At 38.6% G+C, this 13865-nt stretch overlaps 1 protein-coding gene across 2 annotated transcripts in view; it reads right to left on the bottom strand.

Annotated features, from left to right (window-relative positions):
• Positions 1 to 11834, bottom strand: part of LOC121355019 (leucyl and cystinyl aminopeptidase) — a 52110-nt gene extending 40276 nt beyond the window's left edge. Inside the window, exon 1 of one of the 2 annotated variants that reach the window (XM_041470159.1) lies at positions 11581 to 11834. In XM_041470159.1, coding sequence (XP_041326093.1) covers positions 11581 to 11599 — 19 coding nt within the window. In that variant the 5' untranslated portion in view covers positions 11600 to 11834. The remainder of the gene's footprint in view (positions 1 to 11580) is intronic. The other variant, XM_041470160.1, reaches the window with a different exon arrangement.
• Positions 11835 to 13865: the final 2031 nt, after the last annotated feature.

The raw sequence follows: 13865 nt of genomic DNA, 5'->3' as shown, positions 1-13865 counted from the left end.
GTCTTTTCTCTCAGGTAGTAAATGACAGACACAAGAGGAAATGGCCTCAGTTCACCAAGCGTGGTTTAGATTGGATATTAGGAAAAATTTCTTCACCAAAAGGGTTATCAAGCTTTGGAACAGGCTAGCCAGGGAAGTGATGGAGTTATCGTCCTTGGACGTATGTAAGGACACATGGATGTGGCGCTAAGGAACATGGTTTAGTGGTGGACTTGCCAGTATTAGGTTAGCGGTTGTAATCCTAAAATGAAATGATTCTATGATTCAATAAATAATTGCTTAGCATGGGGAATTCTAATATTACGTATAAATTCTATAAATCTGATCCAATTAAGTAAATTGTACAATTTCCAGACCATCACAATTTACTTGCTGATGCCATACTGTATTTCTAGCTGCTAAAACTGATAGAACATCCCTCTAAACATTACTGGGCCTACTCCCCCACCCAACTCACCACTTCCTCTAACAGAAGGTACATCACCCCTCAGCACACCCCACCATCCTTTCCCAGACACCACTGTTCAGGATAATGCAGACACTGTTTTGTTTTCCATCCTCCTCTTTGCTCTTTTTCTCCTTTAATAATAAGAGTTTTGGACACCCAGCTGCTGCTACCAAGCAGAAGATTACATAATTAAAAATGTGAGCAAGCTCTTCCTACTTCTCCCCTGAGCACTACATTCACTGATTCACTGTAGGACTGTATGCCTTTCCAGGAGCAGTTAACACAGGAATTAGTGTAGTTCCTTATTCTGAAACCTTGCGACAGTCAGAAACTCTCAACTACCTGCTTCCTTACCTTGGTTTCCATGAAAAGATGTAAGACTCATTTAGCTCTTCTAATTGCCAGCTCTCCCTGCTCTGTCACTGTATATGTCTTGTCTGATCATAGCTTGAAAAGAAATGCCTCAAAATTTTGGAGGAAGCAATTAAAAAAAAAAAAAAAAAACTGCGAAGTGGAAAAAATACTTAACTAACAAATATTAGTTTCTAAAATTGCTTTTATGTTCTTCTAAAATCTCACCCCACAGAAGTTATATCAGCTTTCTTGAATTTTTCTTACAGACAGTTGTTTTACAGCATAATCAGTAAATAACCCCTGTTGCCACCTGCTTGCTCTTTGGGACAAAGAAATTCACTTACAGAAAGCATATAAGTGTACTGGCACAGCCTGTTGATGATCACATGCCAAATGCCTGAGTATATCAGGAAGCCTATCCAAAATCCTAACTAAAACCTCAAGCTTTCAGGGGTCAGGCAAGCAGTGATGTTTCTAGTCCTATACTCCCTCCCACAGAGAAAAGGAAGTGTGAGGAGGAACATCAAGCAAAAAGTTATATTTATTCAAAGTCTTCATGAAAGCAAATTACTCATAGCATTTCTGGAGCCAGAACTCAACATAAAAACTCTGAAGATTGGCTGCGTGGATCTCATAGGAGACAAGCAAACTCCTTAAACTGAAGACTCAAATTTGAGTTCACACATTTACAGGCAAAAAAAACCTGAAAAACCTGAAGATTTACTTATGAAATCTAATTTTTGAAAGATACCATACTTTATGTACTGTTAGTGGAACAGTTTGTAAGTAAAACATAAGAGTAAAACAAGTAAAAATCTTCATATTTTCAGAACTTTCTGCAAAATTGTGTCTTGTAGAAGCAGTGATTAACGTCACTGTATTAACACTTAAATATTGCATTACACTATTTCTTCTTGTGGGTAAGTATCAACAGATACATCACATCAGACATTAAAAGTTACTGAAATGAAGAAAGCAGTGATTTTTCACAAGGCTGCCTTTTAATTTTATAATCTTTTCAGCATGCTTCAAGAACTTGTTTGTTTATGATTATTATTCCTTGTCATATCAATTTAGCTCTTCCTTCTATAACGCGAATTACTTCCTGCACTGTTACGCCCTGGGCTGTCTCCAACTTATCCATTTAAAATTCTTGTTTGGAGGGAATGAAGAAAAGCTTATCTCTTCCAACAAGCTTGTTCAGCAAACAAAGCCTATGTCCACAAACATATTAGTTATGCTAAGATTCTTACTAAAGATTTCCTTCTTCTCTACCATGTCTCCCTAATCATTCCATACATCTTAAGTTCCTTCTGAGCAAGAAAATAATTCAATTCTACACATAAAAATTATTTACTCTTACTAAAGCAGGACAGTTCACAATGCCATTCATGTAATTTCAAACCTGCATCTATCTGCAGTAAGAAAAAGGTTATAACCTTTACTCAGCTAACAAAAACAAAGCAAGCCACTGGAATGTCACAGAAATCAAAAGTCCTACTGGAAAGCCCTTTGCCTTCATTTCACCATGGTTTCAACTACAGCTTTGGAGCTGGGGCTTCTCTTTGCTTGTGTGTACGTAGATTTTGCTTTCCCTATCAAAATATTTTCATCTCCTGACTTTTCCTATTTTTACCCTTGTGATTCTTTCCCCCACCCTGCTGCATGGAATTAAGCATGTGGCTACTTGGGAATTAGCTGCCTATCAGGGTTTACCTACAACAAGAACATTTAAGCAGAATTTTTACTTATTGGTGCAGTCAGTGTAAAGGGTTAATATACAGCCACTTACAAGAAAGCACAAGTCTTTGCATTTAGGAACAAAAACATTCATGCCTGCAGTTATTTCAAACGTGTTAAATCTTACTTTAAGAACCTTTACAGGAGAACAACATTTCTGGGGAAAAAGAAAGGTTAGGCTGCTACAAGATAGATGTCACCATTTTTGTCTCTCAAATTACTGAGTTCAGAAAAAAAAAAAAGGAAATAATCCAATGGAAAAAAAAAAAAAAGAAACAAACAATGAAGAAGTATTAGGCAATATGAAGCATGGCTATGAGAATCTGAATCATCCATGGGATTTGCCTGCTTTTTAGAGACAGAAAACAAGCTACAAGTAAGCGAAGAGCAAGCTCTTGATTCCCACTATGCAGCAAGATTACATATGCATTGCATGTTTTTAATAGACAAAAATGGACATATATACACATATATACTTTTATATGCTGAATGCAACTAAAAACTTAAAAAAGAAATAAAAAAGGCACACAGACTGCAGTAAAACAAGAGGGTCTGTTTTTTGTAATGTCAACATCTACATGCAAACAGATATGATCACTCTGTATGATTTCAATAAATACTCTTATACTCTTTAATAAATACTTTTTAATAAATACTCTTAAAAGGCAGACAGTACCTAACATCAGCTCATGACCTAAAGCTCATATGTCACTCTGCAAGGGTTTGACTTCAAGATACAAATAACTGGTAGAGGTTTAGAAGAATCTGTATAGTTAAACATATATAATGACTTCTACTGGACAGACAAAAGGTCTTCAAAACAGATGCTGGTTTTGGGGGGAAAAAAAAAACAAAAAAAAAACCAAAAAAAAAAAAAAACACCTTATTTTTCAAAAAAAAAAACCCTAACTTGAAAATGAATAGATTTTCCTGTATTGCAAAGAAGGACAAATTTTGCTTTCCACTCCAAACTACACAAGGGAATTCAAGTTCAAAGCCTTACAAGGTCACTTGCCCTGCAAGCTATACTACAAGGTCCACTTCTGCTGTTTAGTTGTTTATGTGGGTTTTAAAAATGAATGTGAGATAAATAATGCAATGACAAACTTCTACACATAGATCGGAACAAAACCCTGCCAATTCACTGTATAATGGAAATTAAAACAATGCATGATTATGCATTTTAAGACCCTCTCTTATCTGAAGTTGCCATAAGAAACATGAGCGAGGAGTGTAATTTCAAGGAAGTCAGTGTTTATTAGTCTTGGGTGCTTGTAAAAGGTTCTCTGAAAGTCTCTTCCTGATTTTTAAGCAAAGTACCATTCCATTTTGTTTGTCAGAACGTCAGACTGAAGAACTACATGGATCAATTATATTTCACCATTTACCAGTAAGATTTAAATGCAAATAACCAGGCTACTATGGAGCCTTTTTTTCAAATCTTCACTTCCATGTTATCAACAAAAAGAAAATATCATAGCATGTGAAAAAGTGAGTAGATCACTTACTGAATACTCCATGTATACAACTGGCAAAAATTCGTAACTTATTTTTGTCTTAATTATTTATCAGACATCAAATTAATGGACAGGTGTTATCCATTAGCTATGAGGAGCTATGAGGAAACAAGAGGAGAACTTAAGGCTAACCAAAGCAGGGTTAGTCTGGATTTTGATATCCAACAGATATATATTAAATCTATTTACATATATTTAACATATATTTTCAAGTTTAAATCTGGTACCAGTTAGGTTTCCTATGAGAAAATACAGGGGAAGTGGAGGGAAGGAAAGAGGACGTAGTTTTAAATTACATTTTCCTCTTTGGATACTACTGAGAATGAAAACCTACCACAAGGTTGAGGCAGTGTTCAATCCTCAGCCACCAGTTGAACAAAAAATGGGATAGGAAAGAAGCTTCTAGTTTTAATTACAGAATATGGTTGTTTTAGTTTCCTGCTTCCAGTCTTACCAAAGCAGTAATTGCAAAAGGAGTGTTTTGCAATTAAAATCACATAAAGTGTTTAACCACAGGGATGTAATGAAAAGGTCCTGAATCTTAAGAGGCACACAGAAAGTCATATCTCAGATTTCTTGAGCTACTCAACTCCCATATTCAGAACTAGTGACTGTCTTCTTCAAAACACTAATTAATTTCTGTCCATTAATTTCATGTCTGATAAATACCTCGTTCATCACCGCTGAGAATACAAAACATCTCTCTGCTGGTACCAGTTGTTCTGAAGAAAAAAAAAAAAAATTGAGAGTTTTCTGAAACATCTAACAGTTAGGTATAGCACCTGACAGACTATATACAAACTGATGCTTGCCTAATCTTTTCATTCTCTTGTGTGCTTTTAGCAATAAATTAACAGAATCATATCCTCTTGTCTTGAACACTCTCTACAGGGGTAACCCAATATGCCTTCTGGATTACAACTGTTACATAATACCCACTTGACAACTCCAACCATACCAAACCATCTGCAGAGCATACATTATGCGTGCACTGCTCCGTAACTGGTGAGCTTCCTAGAATTAGTCCAGTTCACAGAAAGCAAATGGCTAGAGGTTATGGCCTATGACTCCCAACACAGTAAGTTTTGTATCCTCTTAACGGAGTACATCTATCTACGTTTTTCTCTGCCTCATAATGCAATGAGACAAAGGGTATTGACAAAGAAAGAAGTGGCAGAATGCCTGCCTGGTATTTTAAGACACACTGAAATTAAAATGAAATTTAAATGAAATTAAAATCACCTAAAACGTTTAACCACAGGGATCTAATGAAAAGGTCCTGAATCCTGAATTTAAGATATACTGATTGCTCCAAAACCCCACCCAGGTATCATATATCAGCTTTGAAACTATCATTGAAAAAACCATCACCATGGGGGAGTGTGGGCAGTTCATATACCAGACACTTTTCAGAAGGTCCTTTGCAAACTAAATCATTCAATGATTCACACTTATGATTATACCTTTGTTTCAAAAGAGACACTAAAGCCTCATTAATATCTCCATCAATGATAAAAAACAGGTTTTGACAGCAACTGAGTTTATACATGTTGTATTCATAGCTCCATTTTCTAAAAACCACTCTTTGTTGTTCTCTTCTAATGGTTTACAGGTCAGAAGTATGAGGCCCCTAAAGCACATCAAAACATTTTGGTCTTCCACTAACACAAGTCTTGCTGAAGTCCACAACTTCTGTTTTTAATGTATGAAAAATAGTACAAGTGGTTCTACTAATGTGCTACCAGCTCACTATTACTGAAGAAACTGTCAGGTTCTATACAAAAGCAAGGCTTAAATAAAAATCACTATTAGGCCCTAGAACAGTAGGAGAATTAGACATATTCTTAGTTTGGAACACAATCAATTCTCCATAAAAGTCAATGGCACTGTGGTAGAAATATTGTTACACAAGAACCCCAGTTAACAGAATATATTCCTTCAATGTCAGAGATTACATCTGACAAAGGAAAGCTCTCTGCACACAGTTATGCTCAGTAAAGCACACTGAAACACTCCTCCAAACATCTTCGTGGGAGTTTTGATTGGAATAAAAAACAAATCTCAAAATCAAAACTCACTTTATTTCCACACGAACAAAAGAGCTGACTGAAAGCATCTCGTGTTTCAGTGGAATCAGAATTCCACTTCTTCACTTTCCACCTGATGCAGCAAAGAAGACCCCTGCTACAACAGACTACTGCATGCCCTGAATAATCCAGAAGAAAGGCTGGGCTCTGAGGTCTTCCTTGAACATCTATTTTGAGACAACACTCATGAAGCAATAAAGGATCAGCTGTGCCCTAGGGATACAAATTGCGCAGAATCCAACACACCGTATTACCCTGAAATTTCTATCTCTTTGATCAACCGGATGAGTTTTCCAGACAGGTTCCCTCCCCTCCTTACTCCAAATTTCCTTCAGGAATATCCATCTTTTGTGTGCAAGAAGATACACAATCTTTTTGTGATTATTACCATTTAACCTTAATATACTTCCACTATTTAAAGCAGTATCATAAGTAGTCAAAACACAAATTCAAAAGGTACATATGTACTCTTTAAAATACATTGAGGGAATTAAAACCCACATCACACGAGATCCTGGTTTATTTTAAAAGTTAATATGATCTTATTTTAAGGCACTGTTGGACAGAAGTCTAAGCAACAGCTGCCATGTATATGATAGACAAAGGAATAATACTGCTCCCAATCATAAAGAAATCTTAATGTTTTTGCTCTTCTACACAATCTTTGCTTTTGTACTTAATGGAAAAAAATACTGTGCAGGAGAACTGGAAATTCACTAAACTTTCTTAAATCCCTGAGTAAAGGATGGAAAACTTGAATTCTCTGAATTCATCACTACTTTAATCAGAGGATGCATTAAATAAATAAAATTCAGCTTCTTTGTATGTAATGGTTACACCAGTGCCTGTCTAATATGAAAAAGTATTCTGACTAGTGGAACAGAGGTAGTTTTATCCTTGTATTTATTTGTTTCTACTATTTTTTATGGCAGTTGTTCCAGGGCTTAATACACCACACCTTCACATAGCCCCAACAATGTGAAACATGGTTGCTCAACTTTACATCATCTTTCCAAAAAAGATGACAAGACGGTCCTGAAATACTTTTACAGGTAGATACTGAGGTCAGCATAAGCTTTCATTGTCTTTTACTTATGAATTAAACACACAGATACTCCATGGTTTCATTCTGCAAGTGGAAGACCAACAGCTTAGTGGAAAAATACTAACAAATTATCAATAGTGAGCACCTATACTCTCATCTTCAGACATTCTTTAAGTTACTGAATTCCCCTTCTGAACACCTATTGCTTGGCAGGGAGTTCACAGCAAAGCAGTAAAAGCAAACACATACCCAATACTTTGAAAGAACAGGTTCCTGTTCAGCTGAGCTGACACAGACAAAGCACAGATACTACAGCATGGCTTTGTGGAAAACAACGACCCAGCACAATGCACTTGGACAACGTAAAACTCACACTCAGGAACAGATTAAATCAGTATTTTTTTCCAGTAATAATTGATGGGATAGGCAAAACACAAGGCAGAAAAAAAGACATAAAGAACAGACCTCTTTGATGTTTTCTATCTACCACTGTACCAAAAAAAAATTACTCAATATTTTGTTTAGGACCTAGTAACAGTTTAAGACAAACAGGAACCCTTCTGCTCCATGACTCAACATTGTAAAACATTGGCAGTCAAGGCTATGCCTGCTGTCCCCAACAGAATTAAAGCTATGCACACAGGTACATGCTCCTGCAACCTCCAATACACTTCTGTACTGAACAGAATTAATACAAAGAACAAAAATATTTTAGAATTTACAGGAACTACCTGAAATAACTAGACTTCGCAAATAACATTTTCATTTTGTAAAGAACATTACCTAATTTGTTTTATTTCTCCTTTCCAAAAACCCTCCACTTCTTCCCAAGAGAGTATTTTTATTTTGTTCATCAATTTAGTCATGTAATTAATATCAAAAATTGCATCTGTTGTGTATGAGGAGGATAAAAATAATTCAGGAATGTCAGTGAAAGTGCATGTTATTTGCACTTCAGGTCCTCACAAGTTATCCCATCTGCAGTTGCAAGTTCATGCATGTCACCTGTCTTAAATGAGAAACTCTGTAATAGCTCACTTCTACCTCTTTTCTGTGCCAAGTAGAGAAGTGACATATTTAATGTATTAAACAGGAAATGACGAAATGACCTTTCAGAAACACATACAATCTAAAAAAAAAGCAAAAGACTTGCAAAATAATTTGTACTGATGTCCAAGATAAAGGGGTCCAAAATTACATTAAATATTCCCTTTAATCTGTATTTCACTTCTTTCACTTGTATTTTTGTTTCATTAAATTTTAGTGAAACTGTTTAGTTAACAAATGACTAGTCAACATAAATAAATTCGCCTCACTGATTCACAGCAGAATTCAAAGGAATGGGAGACCATACATCTTTGGGGGAAAAAATTCTGAGCAACAAATACGGAAGACTTCCATGAACTTTTAATTAAAATTTGATTATTCATTCTTGGGGAAAATCTCAAAATAAGAACAGTCATGCAAAACAGAGGAATCCATCTAAAAAAAAATCCTATCAGTAACCATTTCTAGAACATTTACTACTTTATAGCATTCATACTTTCAAGGAGCAGTGAAGATGGGACATCAGGAAAATGTTCTTCACTGAGAGGGTGGTTGGTCACTGGAACAGGGATGGGGTTATGGCATTAAGCCTGCCAGAGATCACAGAATGTCTAGATGCCACTCTTAGTTATATGGTTTAGTTTTAGGTAGTCCTGAGAGGATCAGGGAGTTGGACTTAATCATCATTATAGTGCCCTTCCAGCTTGAGATATTCTATGATTAACTCAGCTATTCCAGGCACTAAAAATAAATATGCAATTAACTGTTCTTCCAGAGCTACAGACCTCATACATCATCTCCACCTAAATTCCTAGGCAGGGAGGAAGACACAGCCTAGATCTCTTCAGAGAGGTCCAAAACTAAGTTTCCAGTGCAGAGATGAGGGAAGAAGTTAAAAAAAAAAAAAAAATTAAATATTAAGTTTATTTCGTTTATCTGAGCACTTCCACTGGAGAAGCTATTCAAACAGTAAGGAGTTCAGGACACCCACTAGGATAAGGGTTTCTTTGACTTTTGAAAGGCATTATGGCTGTGTTTTTTCTTTAATTTAAGAAAAGAAAAATCCAACCCAATACTGAACTAGAAAAGCTGGAATTTATATCCACTTTAGTACACTTGCTGCCTTAAAGTCTATTTTAAGACACATACTCATTCTGACACAGCTCTACTTCCATAAAGAAAAACAAGAAATTGTCTCATTGCTAGTTTGCCCAATCAAAGTATCAAAGTTCTGAATCCAACTAAAATGCTTTTGCAAAATCTTAGGATCCAGTCTGTTCCCTCTTCCCCATATTTTACAAGGGTAAAAACCCAAAGAACTGAAAGATCTACAAGTATAATATTGTAAGCTTCCTGTGATAGGCATGGTTTCTTCTCAATTTAAACAGCACTTTGCACAGGAAGTCAACATAGACTCACAAACAGAACTCATAAGTATTGTATAAGACAAAACAAAAATCCAGTTTATTTGAAAAATATGATACGCACAAAAGGTTCCAGATCACCAGGCATGAAAATGAAAATTCTATTCAAAAAGCCAATAATGTAAGCACCCTCTTCAGATTTTTGAAGGTGCTATTGAGCACCAAACATGCCTCAAGATCACCAGAAACAAGGAGTAACATTTTTGCTCTAGTATTTGTATATTCTCTGTGGTGTCCATTACAGCAGAGCTAGCTTTCAGAAAGAAACTTATTGATCAACTTCAGCTCCAAATTTTCTTCCAGTCTTACCACTATCTGCAGGATTTTCATTTCAGGGAACAAAATTAGGAAGCTCAGTGCATGAATACTGTTTCTCAGTACCTTAAGCTACGTGCTAAAGCACACAGGTCCATTACTTCCAGTTGCATGGAGCAGAATTTTTAAAACATTTTGTTGCACAGTGCAGCAATAGCATTATGTCAAACGGACCTTTAAAACAACATTTAATCTCTTTCAAAAGGAATGGCCTTAGCAAGATTACTTAAAAATAAAATTCTCCCCCAAACTGCATTACTCTTAAAGACAAGCTCTTTTTATGATGCACACAAGAATGCAGAATACAATCCTGTAACTGAAATAGGCTCTAGTTGAAAGACCTTATACTAAGGCCAGGATTAACTAGAGAACCTGAACATCAACTGCTTGTACAAACTGTAATTTTAGCATGACAATACAAAGAGGAAGAAGAAAAAAAGAGGGAAAAGACCTCTCTTGCTAGTAATGCCACCAAAATATGCCCAGAGCTCATGACCTTCAGCTTCTTTCAGATTCTAAACAGCAGCATCAAAGGATAGGGGATATTTCACGTGTTTGAAAACAGAGAAATGCAAGGCAATGAAGATATAGATTCACAACATGGTTCATAGAACCATAGAATGGAATAGAAGGAACCTTAGAGATCATTTAGTGCCAAACTCCTTGCCATGAGACAGAAAATTTATTTTTTGGTGCATAGGGTTTTTTTTAAATACAACGCAGTAAACTACATGGTACTTTAGCGATGGCCATCCAACGTGCTTATCATTTAACAGACCAAATCCCACCTGTAACAAAAGTGCTGCGTTTTCAGCAGGAAGGCTGTTGTTTTACCCACTAATTCCATATTTGGCCATGGTTGCGAATCTAACCAAACACACTTCAGTTTCAGTTTGATCTGAGAGCTTCATTTCCTCCTCTGCCCTGGACGGGTAGAATATGTTACTATTAGTAGAGGCAGAAGCAACACGGACTTTTCATGGCTTCATTTCAGGCACAAGCACAGCATGCACACACACTGCCGTATCACGATGCCAGCAAACGCTCCCGTATGCTTATCTCTGAGCATATGCAACCACGTCGGAATTTCAAGCACTTCTGCCAATGCATGGGCAGCTCTGAAAGCTTTCTGGGTTTCAGGGACACCCTAAAACACTATTTCGTACACCGCTTATACTTCTGTATCTTCATTTGAATGCCCCGATCAGGAAAACGCCATGAATAGCGGGTCTGCTTCCTACTTCCCATCAGAATCATGATGGCTTGGGAACTCCAGACACCTATAAGGTTCCTTCGCTGGTGCCACACACGGGGAGTGTACACCTGGTGCGCAAGTAGCCCCGGCTTCCCGGTGTCAGTGAGACCCCGGCCGGGCAGTGAGAAGCGCAACAGCGCCGAAAAAGCGAGGGAGCGCCTCTCACCTCTGTCGTTCAAGACACCTATTCCTAATTAACCTGAGACAATTTTCAAGCCGCGGACCACGAGAGCAACAACACTACGAAGCCTCTCGTTTTCCTCTGGGCAAGCAGCTCCCGCTGGACGCGGCTCCGCCAGGAGGCCCCGCGGCCCCGTCCCGGGTTCCGACGGCCGCCCGGGTACTCACCGCTGGGAAAGGGCTCCATCTTCCTCCAGGAGTCCGCTCTCAGCGGAGGCGCTGCCACGGCTCTTTACTCCTCCTCCTCCCGCCGCCGCATGCTCCCAGGACGGGCTCAGTCCGTGCCCCCCTGCCAGCACCACCCCGCCGGGGCCGCAGCGGTATCAGCCCGCGGCTCCCTCCCCGCTCGGCAGCTCTTTCAGGCGAGGCAGCTCCGGCCAACCACCACCCGCCCCTGCCCCAGCGCTACGCTTCCTCCTCGCCCCTGGCTGGGCCCCGCGGCACCGCCTCCTCCCTGCATGGGCCCGCCTCACGCCGGGGATGCCGGGGCGGGCTCCGGACCCCGAGGGAGCGAGTGTGGGATCGCGGCGTCCCGTGGGCCGCTCCGCGGAGTGGGGTGACCCGGCCGCGGCCGCGCCGGGCCTGCCGCGCAGCGGCCGCGCAGGCCGTGGCGGTGCTGCCGGGCTGGCTTTGCCTGCATCTCCCTGCCGTGCGCCTTCCGTCGCAATTTAACCTTACTTTTTATTTAAACAAATAATTCCCTTATCATCCGGTAGTGTTCTGCTGTGCAAGGCACAGGAATCAAAAGGCACAAGCGATTGTGTGAAATGTGATCAAATGATGCTACAAAGAAAGACTGGATAGTGTTCCAGGAACCAAACACAAAAGAGCAAAACAATTAGTTATACAAACTGGCCCGGGTATTTGTAAAAGAGAACCAGGCATCCACCATGAAATACAGAAGTATTGAAACATCATTACAAGTGGCTGCTGTGGGAAAAGTAGAGAAGTATAAACATCTTCAAGAACAAATTCAAGAACAAAAAATGCTACAAATACTGTATTTATGGGTTTTCTGCTTTGCACATGTGGGAAGTGGCATTGTGGCAACTGTGAACTTTTGAAGGCCCTGGGTCTCTCCAGCTTGATAGAGGACTGCCCATGCTTTGGTTTTTTCAGGGCACTTTTTACTTCTGTGGACATCGTGTATATGTTTGCTGGTAAAGTATGTAGCATTGTATCATCTTAATCTATGTAGTATTTAATATCTACATAACATGTACTACTGTGTTTATGTAATATGTATTAATACTATAATGAAGTATTGATAGGTGACAGTAACACCTGCTGCCATCCCCTGTACCTCCAGAGTTGGGACACAGAGACAAATCTTGTGATTATGGCTGAACATCAACAAAGAGCCGTGAGATTGAAGGCGAACACCATGAACCTAAAACCACTGAGATTCTCTTGGCATTAGGGAGGGATTGTATGTAGAGATGACAAAGGAATCATGGTGTCATATGTCACATACCATCAATTTGGGACAAAATTTTCCTGCTGTTGATCAAAGTGGCCAGGCCATCTATACTTAACCTGGAAAAGGAATTTATATGTGTTCAGTATCTATCCTGCTTATTGACTTGCCTGCCCCCTGTTCCCTTACAGCTACACTCCTGCTATCATCTGACTGGTTAAGTTTTTTTCTTAACACAAGAGATTTTTAAACACTGATTTTTGGGAAAGGAGAAAATGATTGCTCACAAGGAATAGAAATTTAATGTCCCATATTTATTTTTAAAAAAATAAAATTGAGGTTAATGGTCCAGGGGTCCACAAGAGCCAGGGGTCCACAAGAGCCCAGGCACGAGTGCAGCCCTGTACCTCTTCTCTGTGTTTCATAAACCTAGAAGTGCCCTTTTTCACACATGATCATGTTTCAGAGACTTAGTTATGGTGACAACCTTGTTGCACAATCTAGGTCAAAGTCATGTTTCACACTAAATCCTTGGAGTTTAGCACTGGCCTTAATGTCGGCACAGAGCTAAGTGAGTTTTAATAACCATTTATATATTCTCAGACACCTCTTAACATATCACAACAGCCCATTGTCAAAAGAAAAACTTCTTTAGATTATTAAATCACCAAATAATTTCTTTTAATAGGATGACAGGTCTCTAGAGCTTTTTTTTTTTTTTCCCCAAAGTACTAACTCTGTCTGGCCTATATTTAAATATATTAGAGAAACAATACCTATGCAACTAACTTTGCTGGGATTCTACACAGTGTCATGCTGCAGAGACGCCTGAATGGTGTTTTTTGAGCACCTCCTCACATGCTTTCACCATTCTTCATTTCTGGCAATCAAAAATCCTTATTTAGTATAATACATCTTCGGGAAGCTAAAATGCTAAGATAAGATCATGTTCCATTACATGTGCAGAGATTTCCATATCCAGATTTTCCTATTAACATCAAGTTTTAAGATAATTAGTCATACAGAATAAGTCAGG

The sequence above is a fragment of the Pyrgilauda ruficollis genome, unplaced genomic scaffold (assembly GCF_017590135.1).
Source record: "Pyrgilauda ruficollis isolate IOZ18807 unplaced genomic scaffold, ASM1759013v1 scaffold240, whole genome shotgun sequence".
NCBI classification, from domain to species: Eukaryota; Metazoa; Chordata; class Aves; order Passeriformes; family Passeridae; genus Pyrgilauda; species Pyrgilauda ruficollis.
The sequence above is the reverse complement of the archived record's forward strand: the minus strand, read 5'-3'. Positions and strand labels throughout refer to the sequence as shown.